The sequence below is a fragment of the Chiloscyllium punctatum genome, chromosome 3 (assembly GCF_047496795.1).
Source record: "Chiloscyllium punctatum isolate Juve2018m chromosome 3, sChiPun1.3, whole genome shotgun sequence".
Taxonomy (NCBI): domain Eukaryota; kingdom Metazoa; phylum Chordata; class Chondrichthyes; order Orectolobiformes; family Hemiscylliidae; genus Chiloscyllium; species Chiloscyllium punctatum.
Genome location: NC_092741.1, coordinates 157,269,961 through 157,296,298, shown reverse-complemented (window position 1 = coordinate 157,296,298; position 26,338 = coordinate 157,269,961). Strand labels below are relative to the sequence as shown.

General features: G+C 40.6%; 1 protein-coding gene across 12 annotated transcripts in view; it reads left to right on the top strand.

Annotated features, from left to right (window-relative positions):
• The window catches only part of LOC140467006 (DNA (cytosine-5)-methyltransferase 3A-like), a 638,661-nt gene that overhangs the window by 517,124 nt on the left and 95,199 nt on the right, over positions 1-26,338 (top strand). For all 12 annotated transcript variants that reach the window (XM_072563080.1, XM_072563028.1, XM_072563020.1 and 9 more), the window contains 2 exons: positions 3,848-4,031; positions 19,190-19,274. In XM_072563080.1, coding sequence (XP_072419181.1) covers positions 3,848-4,031; positions 19,190-19,274 — 269 coding nt within the window. The remainder of the gene's footprint in view (positions 1-3,847; positions 4,032-19,189; positions 19,275-26,338) is intronic.

Sequence of the window (26,338 nt, the reverse complement as noted above, 5' to 3'; positions counted from 1 at the left end):
TTAATCTTTCATACATGTACCATTCGGATTTCATAAGTGCCAGCCAGTGACATCTAACATCCTTCCTTGACATTCGGTGGCATTGCTGAAGCCTCACTGTCAACATCGTGAAGGTTACCATTGACTAAAAACTGAATTGGAGCTGCCATACAAATACTGTGTACAACAACAGCTCAGAATCTGGGACTTTTGTGTCAAATGACCTACCTCCAGACTCTCAGTCTCTTGACCATCTGCAAGACACAAGTAAGGAGAAGGTTGGATTATTCTCCACTTTCCTAGATGAATGCAGCTCCAACAGTACTGAAGAAACGTAAAACCATCCAGGACAGGTTGTTACCTGGACTCAATGGTTTGAGTTGTAGGGAGAGGTTGGACAAGCTAGGACTTTTTTCTTTAAAGCATGGGAGACTCAGGGAGGATCTTATAGAGGTGTATAAGATCATAAAGGCATGGATAGGTGAATGCACTCAGTGTTTTTGCCAGGGTTGATGAATCGAGGGCATCAGTTTAAGGGGAAAGATTAAAAGGGAACCTGAGGGGCAACATTTTTACACAGAGGGTGGTATGCTTTTGGAATGATCTGCCAGCAGAAGTAGTTGAGGTGGGTACATTAACAAGATTTAAAAGGCATTTGGACAAATACATGAATTGGAAAGACTAGAAGCATATGGGCCAAGTGTAGGGAAATGGGGTTAGTGTGGACGGACATTTTGGTCAGTATGGACCAGTTTGGGCCAAAGGGCCTGTCTCCGTGCTGGAGGACTCTGTGACTCTATGACAAAGCAGCTTCTTTGATTGATAACTCTTATCAACTTAAAACATTCACTCCACCAAAACAAATGTACATTAGCAGCAAAGTGTCCCAACTACAAGATGCACTGCAGCAATCACCAAGACTCCTTTGACAGTACCTTTCAAATCTAGAACCTCTAAAACCTAGAAAGGCAACAGATGCATGAGGATGCCACCACTTGTAAATTCCCTTTCCGAGTAACACACTGCCCTTACTTAGAACTAGATCATCATTCCCTCATAATTGTTGGATCAAAATCTTAAAGCTCCCTTCATAACAGTATTGTGTGTATACCTGCTACTTGCCACCGGCTTCTCAAAGGCATTAGGGAAGGGTAACGAGTTTTAATCTTTCAACAGTATTCATGGTGCAGGATCCAATAAGGTTCACGTTGCAGGAAAGAGTTAAAGAAACCTTATGCCACCCAGCCAAACTTCTCCATAATTTCTTTTGATCTTTGGCCAGATGTCAATATGATCTCACCAAGGATCTTTCCAGGATGGCCTCTTTGGTGATGGTATTAGCTATTTCCAGGACCTCAGTGTCTGTGATGTGGTATAGCCTGTGAAGATGCTGTGGAGGCAGCACAGATGGAAGCTCTCTAAAAGATGTACACAACTGCAGTCAGAACCTATGGGTATGCCTTGGAAAACTGTTGTTTTCTGATTGTGGACCAGAAAAAGAAGTTCAGAGATGAGTTTTCCTTGTATACAAGGAACCTCAATTATCCAAACGTCAATTATCTGAACAAGGTCACAGGGTCCCGATGCATTTGAGTATCGAACTTTCGATTATCCGAACAAATTACTCCCCGCCCGTGTCATTAGGATAATCGAGGTTCCTCTATTTATTTGAGTCTGAAGCTATCTGAAGTTGAAAAGACCTCCATTGGGTCAGAAGGGTAAATAAATAGCCTCTTTAAGGTTTTATGTTGCAGAAGCATCAAGCCAAAGAATATGGTGAATAAAGGCAGGGCGAGCACACAACCCTGCTTCACATCATTGGAGATTCAGAAGGAGTTCAAGAGGTTGCAAATCATCCTTGACTTTTCTGTATTAATTTTCATGAAACTACTATACCGGGGCATACAAACTTTTCAAGGATTTTGCAAAGGCCATCTCTGCTCATGGTGTCTAGTGCCTTGTTGGAATCAACAAAAGTGATATATAGACCCTTGTTTTCTCACAATGCTTTTCTTAGGATTTGAACTCCGACAATTCTATGTCTGTAGTACCTTTGTATGTTCAGAAACTGTTGGCTTTACTCCTGTGGTCTTATAATGCTAAGCACAACCATGTTCCTGTGTTCTTGTCAGGACCTTCCACACCATAGAAAGGAGAGTGATCCCACAGTAGTTGGAGCAGTTTGACTTCTTTCTTTTTTTGTACAATGTTGTGGTAATGGCATCATGAAGATCCTGTCTAATTCCCAGCAGACCATAAAAAGTGTGGTATGTGGAGTAGGGCCATCAGGTGTAATTTCATCTACTCTGGGAACTTTATTCAATTTAAGTTCCACCAGCTGCAGTGGTGCAATGTGAATGCATTTCCACAGTGTCTAAACCTGGGTTTCTAGATTGCTCAGCCAGTGACATTACCACAATGCAAACATCCTCCCCCCACCTAGTGCTTAATGGGTGGAGCACATTCAATGTAATTCACATCTATAGGGAGCTTCAGGAGTGTGATAATTCATAATTAAGCACTAAATCACAAGGTAATATTTAGTGAGATGGTCAAAAGGTTGGTCAAAGAGGTCACTCTTAACAAGAACAGAAATTTCTGGAGAAAGTCAGCAGGTCTGACAGTTTCTGTGGAGAGGTTCAGGTTCTGAAAGAGGGTCACTGGGCTTGAAACATTACAGCTGTTTCCCTCCACGGATGCTGCCAGACCTGCTACATATGTTTCTGTTTTTGTTTCTGATTTCCAGCATCCGTAGTTCTGTTTTATTTTGGGTAATTTTAGGTTTTCTGAAGAGCTTCTTGAAGGAGGAAAGGGACAGAGATGTTTCGGAAGTGAATTTCAGAATTTTGGATTTTGGCAGCTGAAGGAACAATTAAAATCAGAATGCTTTAGAGACCAGAATTATGAGTGAAGATATCTTGATATGCTGTGGGGAGTGAGAAAAATACAAAGATAGGGATGGCGAAGGAAATTGTAACTAGGAATATGAATTTTAAAATCAGCATACTGATTGGCCATAAGCCAGTGTATGTCAGTAAATTCAGGGATGATTCGTGAACAGGACATTATGAGAGTAAGGACCCTGACACCAGAGCTTTGGGTGACTTCAGATTTACAAAGGAAAAATATAGAAGGGCAGTCAACAGTGAACTGAAATAATGAAATCTAAATGTAACAAATTCATGGGTGATTGTTTCAGTTGATGTTGATCAGAAGGGGTTGTACAATGTTACAAAGATTTAAATACCACTCTTAATTATGCTGCAGATATTTGGTCAGTCTCGAGTCAAATATAATGCCAGGGGCAAGACAGAAATTTGCATCATGCAAGTTAAACACAAGCAGTACAATCTTGCAAGCTGAACTTAAACTCTGTACAGAAATAAAAACTTAAAATTTTTGTTAAAACTACCTTTTTTATGGATGTGGGTTTGGTCACTGAACTGCAAGGTTTGTTTTCATCAAACAGTGAGTAAACCTTCATCTTGAACCTCAACCTGAACTACAAATCTTCTCAAAACCCACAGGACCTTTTTATTTCTCAAAGCTCAACACTAACATTTGCAAAGTATTATGATGTAATATTGTTAGTAGAAAATAGAAACTCTTGGTTTTGAATTTCTTGTTCTAGTAATGGGAATTACAAATTATTCAGTCTCATTGGAGAGGATTATCAAATCTAGTTTGTTATTTCAGTAATATTGGCCCTGTTCTTAAACCACTAGTAAAACCTGTACTGAAGCTTTGATGAAAGTACTGGAGCCAGAAGTATCTTCACCACCAAAGCTGTAAGATCCAGCAATCTTGTCACTGAATTACAAACTTGCCACCAAGTACAGTGATACTGCTCCATTCTCTGTTAATACAGGTGTTTCTGTGTGGAATGTGTGGATCTGTTGGTTGGACCAGGTGCTGCACAGGCAGCCATTAAAGAAGATCCCTGGAACTGTTACATGTGCAATCATAAAGGAATCTTTGGACTGCTAAGGCGGAGGGAGGATTGGCCAGTCCGGCTCCAACAGTTTTTTGCGAATAACCATGACCAGGAATTTGTGAGTATTATTTTCACGATCTTTCTTTTTAAAGTTGTGTAAACATGTAGCATAAAAATGATAGAGGTGCCCTTCCTAAGTCAGGCTCGCTTTGAGGCAGGACAGTGGAAAAGAAATAACATCAGTGGCATGGCTGCTGATCTCCTGTCTGTGTTCCCAAATGATGATCTTTCCAAACACTGAAAGGTGAGGGAGGGAAGTGAAGTGGCTTGCTTTGTTAATTGGGTGGCTTGAAGTCATTCGGGAGCTTTTCAAGCAATTTAGTGGGAGGCTTCTGAAGTTGACCTGCTATATTTGTCAGCACTGAAGCATTTATATTGAATGCAAAGAAGTCAACCTTTTTACAAAACAATTAATGAGCAGTAACAAACCTATCCCTTCTACATGCCGAGTCCCAGTTCTCCATTTACCTTTGAACATAAAGATCCTCTCATATCTGAAAAAAAGTACACAGAGATGCAAGCCATTGCATAGGCCAGAATGTGGTCCACTGCCCTGCTGTCCCATCTCCACGTTATCCTCCCACCCCATCAGCTACTAATTCAAAAGCAGCCCAAGCTCCTAGGATCATTACTGCCCCGATCTCATTAAACCCAGTCTCCAAATTATGTCTTCAACAGGAGTTGAAGCTTATATAGAGAAGAATCTTTCTGCTGGTGGCTAAGTTCACAATCAAGGGACATGACCTTAGAACTAGAGGTGGACTGTATAGTGAGCATGTCTGGAAAAAAAGAGTCATGGAAATCCAAAAATCTAATTGAAAATTTTGAAACTGAGGTTGATAGATCTTTGAGAGTTAAGGGGTTATTTAACCAAGGTAGTGAAGTGGAATTCAGTTACAAGAGTAGCCGTGATCGTGCTGAATAGACTTAAGCAGTTGAATAATGTAATCAGTGCAACTATTTCCCCATATTATGATACACCCTACCTAATACATTTCTTGTCTCGAAAAACTAAATTTGCAATTTACCTTCCTCCTGTGGTGTTGAAGTATCCTAATTTCAATCAATAAAAGTCATCCTGTTCCAGTGCCGACTGATCATCAGACTTGCCAATTATCAAGCTCACTCATTGCTGAGGGCATCTCACCATCCACCCTCCAGCCCTAAATAGCTGATAATGTGCCGTAATGAAAGCAAAATGCTGCTGATGTCGGTAATTTGAAATAAAAAGAAGAAAATTTGAAGAAACTTAGTCAGTCTGGCAGCATCATCAGAGAGAGATATAGTTAAAGTTTTAAGTCCAAGTTTCTTTAAAACTAAAAGCTGGCGAAAGATGTTAGTTTTTATGCTGTTGAGAGAGGCAGAGGTGGAGCGAGTAAAACAGGTGGTTAGGATGCCAGTATAAAAGACAAAAGGGAGTCCTCGTGCAGGTAAAAGAAATATTGAGATGGAAAATAGGCATGAAGCAGAAAAAACATGTCCATTCTGCTGAGTGTAAAGCCAACAAAACATGAGGTGGAGGCCATGTTGTAATCAGATGGAGGACAGAGATCATGCTGTGAAGGTATTGAACTCATTGTCGAGTCCTAGAGACTGTAAAGTGCCAAAATGGAAAGTGAGGCATTGTTCCTCCAGCTTGCATTGAGCTTCATTGGAACACTGCCAGAGCCCCTGCGGCCTCTGTCTGATTCTGTCTCTGTTCTCTGCTATTAAATTTTTTTTTAAATGGGCTGTTGCATTTCTCCCAACTACCAGGTCAGGCTAATCAGTCTATAATTCCCTGTTTTCGCTGTACCTTTTTTTTTAAATATTGGGGTTACGTTAGCTACTCTCCAATCCATGTTTTTCCCAACTCCAGCAGGGATGATGCCCTCCAGAAGTGCTATTTAAAGAGATTATCTAAAAAGGATTATATAAAAACTGAAAGTGCTAGAGAAAAGATCAGGTCTGGCAGCATTTTTTGAATGAGAAACACAGTTAATGTTTTAAATCCAGTTTATTCATACTAGATTCAAAAGGTTAGCTGTGTTCTCTCTCTACACATTGTGCTAGATATGCTAGTTTCTCCAGCACTTTCTATTTTTATTTCAGATTTCCATTATCTTCAATATTTTCCTTTTCTCATTAGCTCCTTGGTTGTTGGTAGTTCCTTCCAACTGCTGCTACCGTTCTCCATGTTTTCGAGCTTTTCAGTGGATTTTTCAGTTTGCACAAGTTGAGACTTTGCTAAGAGTCTAGGCTTTCCTGTGTTAACTGTCACAGTAACAACACACACATCACTTTGTGGGTGCCCATTATCAGCATTGCCCTAGTTCTGAACCAACAGGACTTCCAGTGTCTCAAAGTTCAATTTGTGTGATCACGAATATGGAATCTTCAAGTCAATGCCCAGTATCCTGGCCACAGTCATGGTGCCGTCATTTTAGAGCAATCTGCTGTGTCCACTATAATTTATCCACCACATCAAACCAAAGGGTGGCAACTGGTTGATGAGGATTATCCAATGGTGACAGCATCATTTTTATACAGGAGGCTATTTGATCTATTGAGTCTCTGCCAGCCCCACATGGAGCAATCAGTCAGTATAATTTCCCCATTGTATCTCCATAGCTTGAACGGCCCATGTAATTCCTTTTGAAATCATTTATCATCTCTACATCCACTATTCTTATGGCCAGTGTGTTCCAGGTCATTATTTGCTGCATAAAGAGGGCTCTTCCTCACATTTCCCTGGATCATCATCTTGCTCGCATGAGGACCTTGGTGCACAACTCACACGTAACATGTACCAGCAGATTATTAGCTTTCTGAAATTGTGTTTTGCACTGGAGGAACCTCACAGTAGTTGGCACAGCAAATGTCAAGCTTCGTGATGGTCTCACCAGCATAAATGACCAAGTGTTACCACCAACTATATGGCAAGCACTGGGAAAGCAGGTGGATGAGGAAGAGGGTGTAAAAGGGAGAAACCAAATTGCACGAGTTGCTGGTGAAGAACTGTAACCAGGTGTGATACCAGTGACCGGAACCCCAATTCTCCATTCACTAACAGTCCAACAGCTGTGAACATAGCCATGATAACAGCAGTCAGCTTACATAGCAGTAGACTGCACTTCCACTGCAGCACATGGAGGTTGGATGATTGCTGCTTATGCTGCAGTGGAAGCTGCCATGTTGGCTATCACTCCACAAAGGACAGAACAACTTCAGCCAGTATTTCCTTGATGAAATGTTTGGACTCCAAGCTCTGATCAAAGTCCATCTTCAGTTGGTGTGGAATTCTCCTTGCTTCATGACATCATACAGAGGCTTTCCAGAGGCCATGGCAGTGCACCAGTTATTTGCTTGCGCATAACCATTCACTGACCTCTGTAGCCTGTCCCACCAGCTTCCTCATCTAAGAACTCGGTAGTAACTCGTGAGCTGATGCTTGTAGTATACTTGCCCTGTGTTCTGGCTGTAGATCACTTGTGCCCAGTGTCTCATCATGTACACGTTCTGCTTGTGCCATCATCTAAACTATGCCTTGGTTGCAAAGTGAAATTGACCGAATACTTGTGTTCACCATCAGCGTCTGGCACTTCCTCCAATGCCTGGTTAGCTTGCATTTCTTATGTATCTGAAAGGAGAAAGCTACAGTGGTGGAATTGAAATGGGATAAGGGGTATTGAGGGAAATTAAGAGGTGCATGCTTGCAACATCGGAAGCTTTGCAATCAGAAGCAATTGTGATTTTGAGAATAGAATTAGGTTCAAGTACACCACCCTGTTCTGAGGTTGCAGTCCATGTTGGCCAAAATAGCAGCATTGTTTCTTCTATTAAGTGCATCTCTCCCTCATATTCAACCTTTGTACTTGACTGTGTGGCATCTTATCCTGCAAGAGTGACAGAACTGTGCCAGTGAGTCTCATACAGTTTAGGAGCAGATTACTGCAGATGCTGGAATCTGTACTGAAAACAACAAATGCTGCAAATCACAACGGGTCAGACAGTATCCATGGAGAGTGAACAAGTTAACGTTTTGACTTGAAACGTTAGCTTGCTGTCTCTCCATGGATGCTGTGTGATCTGCTGTGATCTCCAGCATTTGTTGTTTTCAGCCTCTCATACAATTTGTTTGCTGCTGTGGCTTTCATGACATTGTATGCAAGCAGAGATCTGGGTGTGAGGCTAGCAGCAATGCAAGTGCAAAGGATGAGGTGATTCAGGAATATTGTTATCAGATTGAAACATACGACAATATGAAACTTATTATTTATGAGGCTTCATTATTAGAATTTGCTGATAGCTGAATGATGGGATTATAGTGAATTCAGCTTTGTTTGAAGCTGGTGACATGGATAGGACATAACATTTGAAGATGTATCATCTGCCCTTGACCACTTGTTTTGAGGTTATTGAAGCTTTTGCATCCATATACTCAGGTTTGACTCCTGGTGTAGACCGTCGGAGCTGTTTATTCCAACTGCCTCTTGAATGTGTGTCCAGAGAGTCTGCTGATGCTTGAAAATATAGAACATCTCCTCCACCAAAGGATCCAGTGCAGCCATTCCTGCTGTGTTCTGCTGTTCATTCTTCATTGTTCCTAATTCAGATACATTGCCTGCACCACTCTAATAACTTGCTCCAGCCGCAATTTAGCTCCTTTTAAAGCAGGGCTTTAACTGGTGCTAGCAAGTTCTGATTTGAGTCCATTGATGTACAGATAATCAACAGCATGATCTATACTGATGCATGCAGCAATTATTGAAATCGGCAGCCTGTACAAAGTTAGCTTGGTGTCTGCTTTGCAATCAACGAACATTTTCATGCAGTGTTATCCCCATCAACATTTGTTGGAGATATTCAATTTTGCATCACTCATTCCTGACAGTTATTCATCTCTGTACACTGTAGATAAGATGAAGAGTAAACTGTAAGCGGCATGCGAAGAGACTGCAATGAATCACAGGTTGAGTGAGTTGGGGGGAATCACATGGCAGATACAATACAATATGAAGAAGATAAGAAATTATCTTTATTGTTAGCAAAAATAGGAGACCACAATATATTTCAAATGATGTGAAACTAGGCATTGTTTATATTCAAAAGGGTTTTGATATCTGTGTATACGAATGAAAAAAGTTATCATTTAAGTACAACATGCGATCAGGGAAAAAGTGTCCTTTAGTCTTTTATTACAAAGGGCTCAAAGTCTAAGGGTAAAGAACTCTTGGTGTAATTGTAAACAATCTTGGTGAGACTTCACCTGGAATGCTGTGGGCAGTTTTATTTTCCTTACCTAAAGAAGGGTATAAGAACAGAACTTGCCAGAGAAACTCAGCAGGTCAGTGGCAAGAAAACTGAGTTAAAGGGTCGAGACCAGTGGCCCTTCTTCAGAACTAATAGTAGTTTGGAAAAGGTAGTACATATGTTGAAGACAGGGATGATGGGGAAGGACTGAGCGGACGGGCAGAAATGGAGCCAAGAGAGGGAGAGATAGAGAGACAGAGAGAAAAGGAGACAGAGAGAAAAGGAGACAGAAAGAGAGACACAGAGAGACAGAAACAGAGAGAATGACCATCAGGGAGACAAACATTTGGATAATAGCTTGCCATAGAGAAAGAAAAGCTGACAGTGGGGACTATAAGTAAATGAAAATGGGTTGGCCGTGCTGTAAATACGCCCATGTCGTGACAGGATATGGGATGTTGGGCTGAGTAAAGGACATAAAGATGCCCAGGTTCTAAAATTGTTGAACTCGACCCATGGGGGTACCCATGGCCACGCCTTAGACCTCAAGAAACTGAGAGGAGTTAATAGAGAAGTTGTTCAGGATGAGGACAAGCGTGGCCAGGCAGAGGAGGGTGGTGGTTAATGTGAATGGTTCAGGCCTTTTTCAAGGAAGTGGAGAGCCCTGAGACCATCCTGATGGAAGTTGAACATGTAAAGGAAAGCACATCCATGGCGAGGAAGAGGTGGCTGCAGCCCACGAGCTGGGAATTCTAATGTAAAGCATTAGAGGAATCACAGATGTAAGTGGGAAGGGACGGCGAAAAGAATTCGACTCAGAGTCAGAAATGATACGTTCCATGGAGCAGGAACAGGCAGACACAACGGGTATGCCTGGGCAGTCCTGTTGTGGATTTTGGGAAGAAGGTAAAAGCAAGCCGTATGTTGTTGGGAACTGGGAGCTTGAAGGCTTTGGAAATCTAATCTTATCAAAAAAAACCTTCTCCAAGATCCCCAGACAAGATGATATGAGGTAAGTAACAGTCATGGTCACAATAGCTTGATGTTTGAGACTGGGGTCATAGTCCATAGAGAGATAGGAGGGCTCTGAGATGTGGTGCTCAGCCTCCCCAGTGCACAGGTTAGTGCGCCAGGCAGCAGCTGCACCCCCCTTGTTGGCAGATTTGATTATAAAGTCAAGGTTGGATCTGAGAGCACGGAGTGCAGTCAGTTCAGAGGAAGATGGGTGAGGGAAGGAGAGAAATTAAGGTGATCACTGTCATATCAACAGTTCTCAATGAATAAGTCAAGTGTAGGTAAAAGGCCAAAGGGTGGAGGGAGAATTTTGGAGGTGGATGAAGAGGTCTGTCGGATAGGGAGAAGACTGTTACCCAAAGAAATGGGCACAGAGGCGAAGGTGACCGCAGGAGAGTTCAACATCATGTTGAGCTCAAAATTTATTGAGATGGAGCACGGAAGGATAAAACTAAGTAAGACCTTTGTTGAGTACAGAATGTTCAGCATCAGAGTGGAGGCTCAGAGTGGAAAGTGAATGCTTGATGGGATGGATTAAGAGAAGGGATGGAGACAGATGTAAGGGGAGGGGAGAAAGGATTCATAAAAGCATGAGTCGCTCTAAGTTGTTAAAGCTTGTGTTCCATCAGGCCTGAAAGGTTTCTTGTTAGAACATGGAAAAAGCCAGAAAATGAAGTGGAATGGTGCAGGGGGTGTGGGGGCTGGTAGCTAGGCAGCTCTGAGATAATGTGAGGCAGTACTAATGGAGTTAGAGATCGAGAGTGCATATGCTGATACATGGCATTCAGAAAGGCGAGACTTGTTTTCAAGGCATTGCAATGGATATTCAGAAGATTGACTCTTGGGGGAAAAAAGGAACTTTTCATGAGGAGAAATTAAGTTTATAAAAATGATTTCATTGAATCATGTAAAATTGTTAAAGAACTGAACAGAGAAGGTGCTGAGAGGATATTTCCCCTGGCTGCTAGTGGTCATGCTCTTGCAATAAGCGATGGCTATTTAGGACTGTAGTAACGATAAACTTCTTTAATCAATGGATATGAACCTTTGGAGCTTTGTACTTCAAAAAGCAATGGATGTTGTTGAGTGTTTTCAAGTCGAGCTGAAAAGAGTTTTGGATACTAAAGGAATGAAGGGATAAAGGACAATGGGAAAGTGTAGCTGTGGTTAAAGTCAGCCATTTACGGTGTAGGTTTGCTCTCTGAGCTGTAGGTTTGATATCCAGACGTTTCATTACCTGGCTAGGTAACATCATCAGTGGCGACCTCCAAGTGAAGCGAAGCTGTTGTCTCCTGCTTTCTATTTATATGTTTGTCCTGGATGAGGTTCCTGGGGTTTGTGGTGATGTCATTTCCTGTTCGTTTTCTGAGGGGGGTTGATAGATGGTATCTAGATCTATGTGTTTGTTTATGGCGTTGTGGTTGGAATGCCAGGCCTCTAGGAATTCTCTGGCATGTCTTTGCTTAGCCTGTCCCAGGATAGATGTGTTGTCCCAGTCGAAATGATGTTCTATTTTCTCCATGTGTAGGGCTACGAGGGAGAGAGGGTCGTGTCTTTTTGTGGCTAGCTGGTGTTAGTGTATCCTGGTGGCTAACTTTCTTCCTGTTTGTCCTACGTAGTGTTTCTGGCAGTCCTTGCATGGAATTTTGTAGACGACGTTGGTTTTGTCCAATGGGATGTACTGGGTCTTTTAAGTTTGTTAGTTTTTGTTTGAGAGTGTTGGTGGGTTTGTGTGCTACTAGGATTCCGAGGGGTCTTAGTAGTCTGGCTGTCATTTCTTAAACTTCTTTGATGTATGGTAAGGCGGTTAGGGCTTCTGGCTGTGTTTGGTCTGCTTGTCGCGGTTTGTTCTTGAGGAATCGGAGCACTGTATTTTTTGAGTATCTGTTCTTCTTGAATACGTTGTATAGGTGGTTCTCCTCTGTTTTCCGAAGTTCATCTGTGCTGCAGTGTGTGGTGGAACGTTGGAATAGTGTTCTGATACAGCTTTGTTTGTGTGTGTTGGGATGGTTGCTGGTGTAGTTAAGTATTTGGTCAGTGTTTGTCGGTTTTCTGTATACGCAGGTTTGTAGTTCTCCGTTGTCCTTTCTTTCGACTGTGACATCCAGGAATGCGAGTTTGTTGTCGGTTTCTTCCTCCTTGGTGAACTTTATGCCTGTGAGGGTGTTGTTGATGATGTTAAATGTCTCTTCTATCTTATTTCGTTTTGTGATGACAAAGGTGTCATCTACGTAGCGGACCCAGATTTTTGGTTTGATTGTTGGTAGGGCCTTTTGTTCTAGTCTTTGCATTACTGCCTCTGCTATGAATCCTGATAGCGGAGATCCCATGGGTGTGCCGTTGGTTTGTTAGTAGACTATGTTGTTGAAGGTGAAGTGGGTGGTGAGGCACAGGTCCACTAGCTTCATGATATTTTCGTTGGTAATGTGTTTATGTTAAAACGATGAGGTAAGCACAAGAGGCTAAATGGTCTGTTCATATTTCTTATGTTCTTTAAGGAGGTCTCAGACTATGTAGAGTCACATTCCCTACCACTGGGGCTGCAAGTACCATGAGAATTTGTTGCAATCACAGTCACGCTCAAACAAGAGTTGGACTAAGTGGCAGATAATGGGTGACAATGAGAAAAAAGTATTTGGCAATGAAAGCTGAGAAAGTTAATGACGCTACAGAGTGTACAAAGTGGAGTGATGATAAAAGGGTCATATAAGTGGAAATTAAAAAGAAGAAATGTGAGAAGTGATTACAACAAGGGGAAAAAGTTAGTAATGAGGACGACATTAGCTCCAGTGTGTACAATCTGAAACATGCACTGTAGTAAGTTGCCAAGGCACTTTGACAATACTGTCCAAACCAATGACTTCAGTACTACTGTTTGAAACAAGAACAACTGACACATGAGATTGCCATGACCTACAAGCCCGGCCTCCATCATCTCATATCTTCCTGACTTGGAACCTAGTTGGTGTTATTCTTCGATTGTCACTGGGTCTTCCCTAACAACACTAGATGTACCAACATCATATGGCAGCAGTGACTCAGGAAGGCACTCACTACTACCTTCTGTAAGATAATATGGGATGGGTGACAAGTGCTGATCATGTAAGCAGCACAACAACCCAAGAATGAATTCAAAGACATGAATCAGAAGCTTGGATTAAAGTTTTGGGATAAAGTAGAAAGAAGATTTAATGATGAAGAATTGAAGAGAAAGGGCTGGAATTATTTTTAGGAGGTGGGTTCAGTTCCAGGTCACAAATATGCCCTCATTGTGTAATGGGAAACAGCTACAGTTTGGACCAAGGCATGGATTTAATTGCTTATGGGCTGGTCTGCTAGCAAGGACAGGAAAGTGGAGATTGCCCAGTCAAAAGATTTGATTTTTTTTCACTGTAACTTACATTGGCCCATCATGGATAAGGAAATCTGCTGACTGCTACATGCCATCCTCCTTCTGCTGATGAATTGGTACGTCTCCATGTTGAACAACACTTGGAGTAAACACTGAGGATGGCAAGGGCACATACTGATGGAGCTGGTCAGCTCCTAAAGGACATCACTGCTAGACTGGGGCTGTAGCAGGTGGTGAGGGAACCATTCAGAAACAAAAACATGTTGCTGGAAAAGCTCAGCATGTCCAACAGAATCTGGGAAGAGAAATCAAAGTTAATGTTTCGAGTCTGGTGATCCGTCCTCAGAACTCAAGTTAACTTTGATTTCTCTTTCCAGATACTGCTAGACCTGCTGAGCTTTTTCAGCAACTTCTGTTTTTGTCTCTGATTTACAGTATCCACAGTTCCATTAGTTTTTATACCTGACCTCATCCTTACCAATCTGCAGGCTACAGTTGCATCTGTCCACGACAGAATCTGTAAGAGTAACCAACACGCAGTTCTTGTGGAGTTAAAGTCCCATTAGACATTGAGAAGATTATCAATCCTGATATGTGACACTATCGCCTTTAAATAGGTCAGACTTCGAAAAGATCTAACAACTCACGTCTGGGCATCTATGAGGTGCTTTGGACCATTACCAGCAGCAGTTTGTACTGCAACACTTGCAAGTTCCCTTCCAAGCCACTCACCATGCTGACTTGGAAATATATCATTGTCACTGGGTCAAAATCCTAGAATCCTTCCCTAAGGACATTGTGGATCAACCTACAGCAGTTGGACTGCAGTGGTTCAAGAAGGTAACTCACCACCACCTTCTCAAAGACAAATATGGACAGACAATAAATGCTGGCCTAGCAAGGGATGCCTCTGTCCCACAAATGAATTTTTAAAAATTCTATTTGTCATTGTACTGTCCACCTGATCAGTTTGTTGATATGCTCGTGCAGTTGTGGCCACCCTCCTCACTGTTCACCACATGACCTGTTTTTATTCCATCCACAAATGTTTTAATCCTACCCACCTATATTTAAATCCAAGTCATTAATGTACACCATAACAGCAAGGGCCCTTGCTCAAATCCATTGGAATCAAAATTGCTTCTATTATCACCTTCTTTTTCGTTCCTCTCAGCCATAAATGTGCCAATTTGCTTTGAATCCTATGGGCTCTTACTTTCTTGATTAAGCTGCCATTAAAATCCTTGGTAAAGTAAACCTCATCAACATTTCTGGTTACCACCTCAAAAACTCAATTTTTAATAGCCTTTCTCTTTACCTGATTATTCTCTTGCCCTTTATGTATTTTAAAACTCTGTTATTCTGATCACCAAATGTAGTATGCACTCTCATACCTTTCCTAATTTCCTTTTTAAGTTTCCCCTGCACATTTTTATAGTCTTCTAAGAACTGCCTTATTGAGCCCTTGGTATCTGCCACAAGTTTTTTTCCTTAATCCTAATCTTCATGTCCCTTGACATCAGGGTTTTCTGTTCTCTGTCCCATCCTTTTTAGAGGAATATATTTTCCCTGCACTCTCACTGTTTCCTCCTCCTTCCAGTGCCTCCCACTGCTCTGACAGTTTTATCTGCAAATATGTGCTCCCACTCAACTAGGGCCAAATCATACCTTAATAAAATTAACGTTTCTTCAATTTAGAATCTTTATCCCCAGCCCATCCTTTTCCATAATTAACTACATCTAATTGAATTTTGGTCACTGTGTCCAAAATGCCTTCCACTTTCCTGGATTAAATTTCTAAATATTGTATTCAACAGAAAATGTCTCCAACCTACCCTGTCCTTGGTTCCAAACTTACTGTTGCCATCTGAAATATGGGATTTCTATGCACCAACCAAAAAGATTCTCCTGGGTGCAATTGAAGAATTTTGTTCCCTCCCTACCTTGCACATTGAAACTATTCCAGTTTATATTCAGGTAATTGAAATCCCCAAATATTACTAACTTCTAATTCGTGCACTTGGAGTCATTGAGATGCACAGCACGGAAACAGACCCTTGGGTCCAACTCTTCCATGCCGACCAGGTATCCTAAATTAATCTAGTTCCATTTGCCAGCATCCGGCCCATATCCCTTCTAAACCCTTCCGATTCATGTACCCATCCAGATGCCTTTTAAATGTAATTGTACCAGTGTCCACCATTTCCTCTGGCAGCTCATTCCATGCACACACCACCCCTGGCATGAAATATTGCCCCTTACGTCCCTTTTAACTCTTTCCCCTTTCATCCTAAGCCTATTGAAAACAGCCCCAGCCTGTTCAGCCTCTCCCTGTAGCTCAAACCCTCCAAGCCTGGCAACATCCTTGTAAATCATTTCTGAACCCTTTCAAGTTTCACAACATCTTTCCGATAGGGAGGATACCAGAATTGCACACAATATTCCATCAGTGGCCTAACCAATGACCTGTACAGTCACAACATGACCTCCCAACTCCTATTCTTAATGCTCTAACCAATAAAGGAAAGCATACAAAACACCTTTTTCACTGTCCTACCTGCAGGAGATTCCACTTTCAAGGAACTATGAACCTGCGCTGCAAGGTCTGTTTTGTTCAGCAACACTTCCCAGGACCTTACCATTTAGTGTAGAAGTCCTGCCCTGATTTGCCTTTCCAAAATGCAGCACCTCACATTTATCTAGATTAAACTCCATCTGCTACTCCTCAGCCCATTGGCCCATCTGATCAAGATCTCATTGTACTCTGAGGTAACATTCGCTGTCCAAATCATTTATATAAATGACAAAAAGCAGTGCACCCAGCACCAATCCTTGTGCGTACCACTGGTCACAGGCCTCTAGTCTGAAAAGCAACCCTCTACTACAACTCTCAGTCTTTTACCTTTGAGACTTGCCTAAAACATGATCGCATGTTTGGTCATTTATCTTTTCCTGACAGTTTTGTGGCCAGTAGTTTGCACCCAACAGCATGTTTGTCACTTTTGTGTTTTTGACTTTTACCCATATAGTCTCTTTTGATGATTTCCAAGAATTCATCCATCTTCACTGCTATAAATGATGCCTTGATCAACACAGAATAGAATAGAAATTTATGGTATATGTACATTTACATGTAAAAATGAAACATTTTTTGACCCCAACGTACTGCCTACATCAATGACAGAAGTCATACATAATAAGAAAAATGTTAAATTAAGACGAAGTTCGTCACAGTTCAGTTAAAGGCTCAGGGGAACGCTGATTTAAGAAATGATGGAATGCCCTGAAGACGCAGCCAGGACGACACCGTCATTCTCTGACAAGACCACCAAGCCAGGCCACTAGAATACTGGGCTGGAAGCCTCCAAAGAAGACCACAATGTCAGGCCGAGAATGTTACACCTGAATGAGACTGCCTGCCAGACTACTGGAATATTTGAAAGCCTAAGACAACAATATTACACACACACTTTTCTGCTCCCCTCTGTTATGTCTGAATACCATGTGCACAGGAATGTTGAGCTGCCAGTCCTGCCCATCTTTCAACTAAGCCCTCAGCTATTTCTCAGGTTCCTTGCATTAAAATATTCAATTTAGCCTTCTTAAACTCAATTCTTTCTGATCTAGTCTATGCTTCCTCATTTGCTTGTATTTTAACTTCCAATCCCATCCCAATTACTCCCCCCCTCTGAACTATTTGTCAGGATCCAATTGCCACTGCCAATCTAGTTTAAATTCACCTCAGCAATATTAGCAAACTGCCCTGTGAGGATATCAGCCCAGTCCTGTTCAGATGCCACCCATCCACTTCTACAGATTCCACTTCCCCCAGAAACAGTCCCAATAATTATCATCTAATCTGGTCTGAACAAATGCCTAACACCTAATGAATATGGGATCAAGTGATGGATATGTTAATAAAGGGTTAATTGGGTTTAAATTGCTTATAGAAACATGGGGAGCTAGTAATCATTGTTAGGCTGGGAGTTTATGGAAGTGGTTGACTGAAATAGATATTTTTAATCAACCTGTACAGAGCACATGACGGCATGTCTGAGCCAGAGGGGACTTGAACCCGAACCTTTTGGCCCAGAGATACGCACACTACCATTGCGCCACAAGAGCCCTAAAAACCAGTGATATTAAACTCTCACTGAAAGAGTGGGCATGATGTCTGTTTCAAAAGGTTCTCTTGTATATAACGCCAATGTCTCAAATCAAAAGCACTTTCTCCTGCACCATCTCTCCAGCCATGTATTCAGTTGCTATATCTTTCTTTCTGTATCCATTACTGCATGGCACAGCGAGTGATCCAGAGATTATTACTTTTGAAGTGCTGCTTTTCAACTTCTTTTCCCCTCCAAGAGCACAGTCACATTTTGCTCAGTCTGTTCTCATAACAGAAATTCCTCATGCCTTGAACCATGCTCATTGACCACTTTTGCACACTCTCCGGTCTTTTCACATCCTTCTTAAAGTGCACTGCCCAGGCTAAACACAGTATTCTAGCTGAGGCAATTTCAACATATCCTCCTTGCTGCTGTTTTATATGTCCCTATTAAAGATTAGGTTACCATATGCATTATTATATGGCCTTTCCATCCATTCAATTGCCATTAAATGTAAAAGTAACATTACACCTAAGACCCTCTGGTCCTGCACCCCCTTTAGATTTGTGCCCTTTATTGGCTTTCCATGTTCTTCCTTCTAAGATGTATCACTTCTCATTAACTGCATTGAACTTCATCTGCCATCTATCGCTCACTCCACTACCTTGTCCATATCCGCCTAATGGGTCTCAATGCTTCCAAATGTCAAATCATCCACATACTTTGACAATGTATCCCAAGGTCTCGATCATTAATATGCATGAGGAAAAGCAATGGTCACAACAATAACTCCACTGCAAACGAGAAAACATCTGTTAACCATGACTCTGTTTTCTATCACTCAGCTGCTTTTGTATCCATGTTGCTACAATCTATTTTATTCCATGGCCCAGCAAATTGTTGTGGTTGCATTTTGGACATTGATATTTTTAGGCACAAGTTGACGAAGTGTAAATTTCCCATATTTCTGATGACAGCATGAAGGCTTGGAACCAAGGAGAGGGTAGGCTGCCAACACATTCTTCAAATTACTGCATTTTTGTAACATGATGTAGGGAGCCTTGTGCCTTGCTGGACTCTAAAGTGCCTCATCAAACTACACCTTCTCTCAGTCATGCAACTGACCTTGCTTAGCTCCATCCAGCCACCTCACTAAAATTAAAACTTAACGAGGACAGGCATTGTTAAGTACCACAGACCTATTCTGAGTTTATTACTTTTCCTGTCCTTGAGAAACTAAGGCGGGATTGTGGGGGCGGGGGGCAGGGGTAGCTGGGGAAGGGACTGCACTTATAGTTTGTTGATCACATGTCAGTATAAACTTTTGTCGCATACTTTAAAGAAAATATTAATAAACAAAAGGAAGTTTGATTATTTACAATTCATTAATCAATTAACTTAGCCAAGGAAGGATCACTAGTGCAATCGATTTTTCCAAGGGATTTTTCTATAATGTCATGCACTGGTCTGAAATTCTCTTGATTTTTTTTTATTCACTTAAATTTGCAGGACCCACCAAAGTTGTTTGCACCCATTGCTGCTGAGAAGAGAAAACCCGTTCGAGTACTGTCACTTTTTGATGGCATAGCCACAGGTAGCGTATAAAGCCAAATGTACATATTCAGTGACAAACTGCATACCAAGTCGCATTTTATAAATAAAAGTGACCTGCTATTTTTGTTTTAAATGCATCATTTTCCTGACTGTTGCCCCATTTGAAAGATTTCAAATGTTAATAGATATAGGTGTTAAAAATGCTACCATCAGGTTAAAAAATAACTGTTCTATGACTTTGTTTGGTTGGTTCTCTTTAGCATTATTTTGCTCTCAGATATGGTAGCCATGAAATAGATTAACTCAGTTACCAGTAACCTGCCATCTTCTCTCCATTAAATTGCTGTGGGATTTGAAAGGTCTGTTGATTTATTGTGATATAAAATGAATGCCAAAAATTAGTTGACAAAGGTAATTTATCTAAAAAATGATCTTGAAACAAGTGTTGTCAAAGCGTCTTAGCAAAGGAGTTTTCAGAACATGATTAACAGGGCATTGCAGACGAAGTCACAAATTTAATAATAGCCCGTAATAATGGCTTTGTTATGAATGTTTCAGCTTAAATAGCATCTACTCCAGTTTCTATGCACTGAAAGGGGTAGATAATTCAGCTTATACTGTACCATATCAAAATATATTCCGTTAACAACAGCACATCTGTCAGTGAATACCCTGAGAATTATACACAGGTGTTAGCCTCGATAATGTATTCAAACCTCAAATTGGATTGATCAGTGCAGTTTATTAAGTGAGTCTTAATGGTGCCTCTCGCCTGCTTCTGGTGATCATTAATATATTGATGCAATGGGTCATCAGTTGTTGCAGCAATGATTCTATCAGCATTTGCCCTTAGACTTGCCTTTTCACATTTAGGCTTTTGGATTTTTTGAATATGAGAGCTGGTAATGTCCCTGGGGAAAAGTGACTGTATATGACCTGAGTGAAGGTCAAGCAACAGCACATTTTCTGAACTAATTGAATTGAAGGATTGTAAAACTAACTGCTCAAGGGCTGGGAAGGAAATATAAATTAGACAGTGTCAAATCAGATAGAGAATGCGAAACAAAGAGAGGAAAAGTAAGATTTAACTAAGAGAGAAAAAAAATGTGACAGAATGGAAAAGTAAAGAAAAATAAATTTTACATTTTTACAATCTACAGCAATCATAACCTGAAACAGTGCAAATCCATGCTTGTAATTGTTAGTTTTCAGTGTCAAATGTTGAATAGCAGTACTTAACGATGAATACATTGTACATGTATGTTATTATTATTATTGGATGAGTCAGATTCCACACTGAAACCTAGCTTGATTGATCGTATTTTGATTTGTTTGGGCTTTAACAAAATGGTCTTTTGTGAATTAGAAGCATGCGTGCTACACATTTTGCTTTAGCAATGAAGCAAGGGCCACACCTGGTGTACAGTTTTGGTCTCCTTACCTAAGAAAGGATATACTTGCCATACAGGGAGTTCAGCAGAGGTTCACTGGGCTGATACTGGAGAGGGCAAGACTGACCTACAAGGAGAGATTGAGCTTGTATTCACCAGAGTTTAGAAGTTTGTTGCAGTTTAGAAGCATAAGGAGAATCAGATTGAAATGTATAAGATTCTGCCAGGGCTGTAAAGAGCATGTTTTCCCTGACTGGGGAGTCTAGAACCTGGGCACACAATCTCAGGATATGAGTAAGATAATGTAAGTCTGATGTGAGGGTAAATGTCTTCACTCTAAGAGTAGTGAACTTGTGACATTCGCTACGAATAAGGTTGAAAGCCGAGTCACTGAAAATATTCAGGAATGAGCGAAATACATTTTTAGATATTAATAGTGTCATCGGGCACGGTGAGAGGAATGGAAATATAGCATTAAGATAGAGGACCAGACATGAACACATTGAATGGTGGAGCAGGCTCAAAACCCTGAATGGCCTACTCCAGCTCATAGTTTCTATGTCTTTGTTTCTATGTAAACACATTTGATTTACTAATATCTTTCAGGGAAGATGATATGTCATTCTTAACTAGTCTGGTCTACATGTGCTAGCCAGACCAACAGCAATGTGATTGATTCTTAGCTGCCCTCTGAAATAGTCTAGCAAGTTAGTCATTATGATTCTGGTGAAAACTAACAGCCAAAAGAATTGAATTTACTGAACTATGCCAATGAGGTACCAGCGAGCAAGCATTTAACTACTAAACCAAAATCAGTGTAAACTAAATGTGAATTGAAAGGCAAATCATAATACGATATAAATTAAATAGGTACAGCAAAGATAGATCTCCTTACACGGATTGTCTAGACAGTGCACTCAACATAAATGACACCAGTTTCTGCCACAAAGTCCTTCAAGTCTTCCTCCAGTAACATTCCAGTTCCTTTTCTTCAAGGATTTAGCCACTGATTCCCACTGAATTGCAGTTCCCCTCTAATTGAACTTCCATGAGCATGGTCCTCATTTATACAGCACGTTCCTCCAGAAATTGTCCAGTTCTGCTCACAAGAGTTTTGTGTTTATCTGAATCCTCAGTAACAGCATTGCACGACCATGCCTGGTTAGTCCGTTGCTTTAGGTATCAGAAAGAAACAACCCTGCGGCAACCTGGGTATTTTCTATTTACATCTTCTGGATCCAGCTTTCCTATTCTTCAGCTTACTGCACTGCACTGCTGGGTCTTCTGTTCACTATGACACTGTCTTTTATCTGGTTTCAACCATTTTCAATTTCACACGACATTGAAGTTTCAGCCGGAGTTTGACTCAAAAAAATACAGAGGAGAAGAAAGTCAGAGAGAAACATATGTTTTGGAATTAGTTCCAGAACATGGGATTAAGTACCTCTAGAACAGTAAGAAATGCTGGGGTGTAAAGAAAGGAATAGTTAACTATCGGGGGAAAAAATCTGAAACTGTATTTTAGAGTAAGTTATCAACTAATAGATCTCAATTGATTTAAGTTATAAGAAATGCTTTATGGTCCTGTAACGCTTCAAGTAATATTTCGATACTTGCATTCTACTTGTATCAGACATATATTTAGCTGCTTCACATCAATAAAAGTTATAGCACTGCATCCTCTATATTAAATATTACCAACAGATATGTCAGAATTTTAAAAATAAAATTCTGTAAGTGTGTAAAATGTGCAACAGAATGTTCTGATCGCCTTGGAGAAGTTACTAGTTGTTAATCGTCAATCACTGAGTTTGTAATAAAACTCCCTAAACCTAAGCATGTTCCTCTGCACAAACCATTTTGGCAGTTATAACTACCATGAAGGAAAATTGTTTTGATTCTTGGTGGTCAGTCTTTTCAGTCTGAGGAATTCCTCATGATAGGGTCCTAGCCTAACTGTCTTCAGCTTCAGCAACGATCTTTTCTCCATCATAAAGTCAGCAGTGGAGATGTTCACTGATGATTATGCAATGTTTAGCAGTCCATGTTCAAATGTAACAAGACCCAGATAACATCCAGGCTTGACTGCTAAGTGACAAGTAGCATTTGCGCCAGGCAATGACTTTCTCTAGCAAGAGAAAATCGAGCCGTCTCTTGACATTCAATGTCACTATCATTGCTGAATCCTCCATTATCAACACCCTTCAGGTGACCATTTACCAGGTACTGAACTGAACCAGCCATATAAATTCTGCAGTACAAAAGCAGGCTGGGGATTCTGTAGTGAGTAACCTCCTAATTCCCCAATACCTGCTTGCCATCTACAAGGCACAAGTCAGGAGTATGAAGAAATATATCGACTTGTCTGATGAGTGTGGCTCCAACAATCCACAAGAAGTTTGACATCATCCAGGTCAAAGTAGCCCAGTTGACTTGTACCCTATCCAACCACCTTCAGTGTTCACTCTTTCCATCACTGAGCACAACATTAACACTATATACTGTCTAAACATTGCACTGCAACTACTCATCTGGGCTCCTTAAACAGAACCTACAACCACCTAGAAGAAGAGCGGCAGATGCATGGGAAGATGACCTATTGCAAGTTTCCCTCCAAGCCACTCAGCACTTAAAACTGTCTTACTGTTTATTCAGTTGCTGGGCAAGAATCCTGGAACTGCTTTCCTAGCAGCACTGTGGATGTCTACATGCCAAAGATTGCAGTTCAAAAAGGCAGCTCCCCACCATCATCTACAGGACAGTTAGGGATGGACAAAACATGCTCTACCAAGCAACACAATCTTGTGGAAAATGCAAAAAAAAACTAAAAATTGTATGAAACCTAGAGTCAGGGAAGATTTTGATATTCTCAGGAGTAAAATGTGGAAGTAGATGAAATGAACTCATCATGTTTATCATAATTAAGCAGAGTATTTCCCTAATAAATTTGAAAGGAGATGATATTACTTTGCAAAAAAGAATAGTAGTATTGGCTGTTTTAGTGGCTTGGAGAAAGTGAGGATTGAAGATGCTGGAGATCAGAGTCGAGAGTGTGGTGCTGGAAAAGTACAGCAGGTCAGGCAGCGTCTGAGGAGCAGGAGAATCGATATTTGGGGCAAAAGCCCTTCCTGATGAAGGGCTTCTCTTGCTACTCAGATGCTGCCTGGCCTGCTGTGCTTTTCCAGTGCCACACTCTCTCAACTGTTTCAGTGGCTTGATTAATTAAACTCGTTAATGTTAATTTTTTAATAATAAATCTTTAGTCAAGGAGGGTTCACTGACAAATAGACAGTTGTGGTGACATTTTTGATGTCACTATTTCGACACTGTGGTTGTTAAGGGAGTTGTTGAAATCTTTTATACATTTCACTTTTCCTCTAAGTTAGGTTGCAGATTGCAGATTTTTCCTGGAATGAGGTATCTACCAAATGCTGTACCTCTGAAACAGAAAACTCTAAAACTGAGTTAGTTGGCAATTGGAAGAAAAAAACCTAGTGGTGAGGTTTAAAGAGACCATATGCAGAAACCATGAAATGCAAAGTGTATTAACACAATTTTATATTTTTCTGCTCATCGATGAATTTTTTTCTGTGTCAGGGCTGCTTTAATTAAAATTCATTTAATGTTGATGATGAAGAAAACACTTGCATTAATAAAGAGTCTTTCATGAGCTTTGGACAATTAAGTGTATCACAGCCAATGAAATACTTATGTAGTTACTGTTGTAATGAAGTGTATTTGTCCCAAAAATCGCAGACATATAAGAAACTGGATTGTCTTTTTGATGGTATGGCTGAGGGATAAATATTAATGAGGTCAGCTGGGGAACTTACTATGGAATCTTGCAAATCCAACTGAGTGAGAATGGTTCATTGCTAAGAACAGTGAAGTCTAAAGAAATTTAGGAGTTTATTCCCAGACCGGTGTAATGTGCTAATTAGAAAGAAGAAATCATTAAAATGGCTGATGGAATATTAAACTTTACAATTTGCAGAATAGATACAATGTGGGAGAAACTTTGGAAATGTTGCTGTAATGGAAAATGCTATAACAAGCCCTAATTGTATCATATGTGGATTACTGTGTACAGTGTTGGAAATTACACATCAGAAAGGGTAAATTGGTCTTCACAGAGTGCAAATCCATCAGAATGTTACCAGAAGACCAAAGGTTAGATTATGGAGATTCCCTTAACAACCACAATGTTGAAATAGTGACACCAAAAATGTCACCACAACTGTCTATTTGTCAGTGAATTCCCCCTTGTTTAAAGATTTATTCTTTAAATAATTAACATTAACAAGTTTAATTTAGTTAATCAAGCCACAGAAACAGCCAATACTACTGGTTTTTTTGCAAAGAAATATCATCACCTTTCAAATTTACTATGGAAATGCTCTGCTTCATTATGATAAACATAATGAATTCATTTCATCTACTTGCACATTTTACTCCTGAGAATATCAAATCATCTTGTTCTTATTCTCCTGAGAATATCAAATCATAAAATCCTTACAGTTTGGAAGCAGGCCATTCAGCCCATCAGGTCCTCACCAATTCTCTGAAGAGCATCCCACCCAGACTCAACGCCCCCCCCCTCCCCCACCTCCCACCCACCCCCTAACCCTATCCCAGTAATCCTGCATTTCCCATGGCTAATTCACCTAGCCTGCACATCCTTGGACAGTGGGGCAGTTTTAACATGGCCAGTCTACCTAACCTGCACATCTTGGACTGGGGGAGGAAACCGGAGCACCTGAAGGAAACCCGCACAAATACAGGAAGAATGTACAAACTCCCTTCAGACAGTCGCCCAAGCCTGGTGCTGAAAGACAACAGTGATAACCACTGAGCCACCACACAGCCCATGTTCTCTGGAAACTGGAATATAAACTGATAATTTTAGGCTATTATAAAGAATTTATGGAATAGAAAGAAAAAGAAACTTTTTCAGTGGGTAATTCAGTCAGGCATAAGGCAACAAAACCTTAAAGTCAAACATGAACTATTTAGGAATTTATTTTTCACACAAAAATTGGTAAAAGTGTGCAACTCTCTCATAAAACTGAGAGATCTTCTTAATTTTACATTTGAATGATAGAAGAAACTTAATACACTGAATAGCCTACTGTTCCTTTGATCGACTGCCTATGTTAAAAGACATCATCTGTGACAATGCAGAGGCCTTCAGTATCACGCTGACATATTATCTTAGATTAAATGCTCAAATCTTTAGACTGGGAGTACTTGACTCAGGCAGCTATATGTTTACTTAACTGGGGCAGGCACCATTTAGTGTGATATAATTCAAAACTGTTTCAAATCAAGTATTCCTCCTTTTTCTGTTCACACTGAATAATTCATGACATAAAGATTTGCCTTTATCAGTATTGAAGGTGATAAACCAGGGGGAACTGCCCTGTCAAAACTGCTTTTGAAAATAATTCCAATTAATATTGAGCTATGATAAATTGAATATATTGTCGAAAGATGCTGTTCAGAGCTGTTCTTTATGTCTCAACTGAGAGCTTAAGTTTGGTTTGGAATATATAGGGCTTCACCCAATATGATGGTCTGCAAGTATAGCTGGTTCTAAACAATTAAACAGTAAATAAATTGCATCAACATATTGTGTGAACACTGAAGAAATAGTGTTGATTTTAGCATGATAATTATTCTTCTTAGCAAGTTAATTAGTCGTCTTGATCATTGT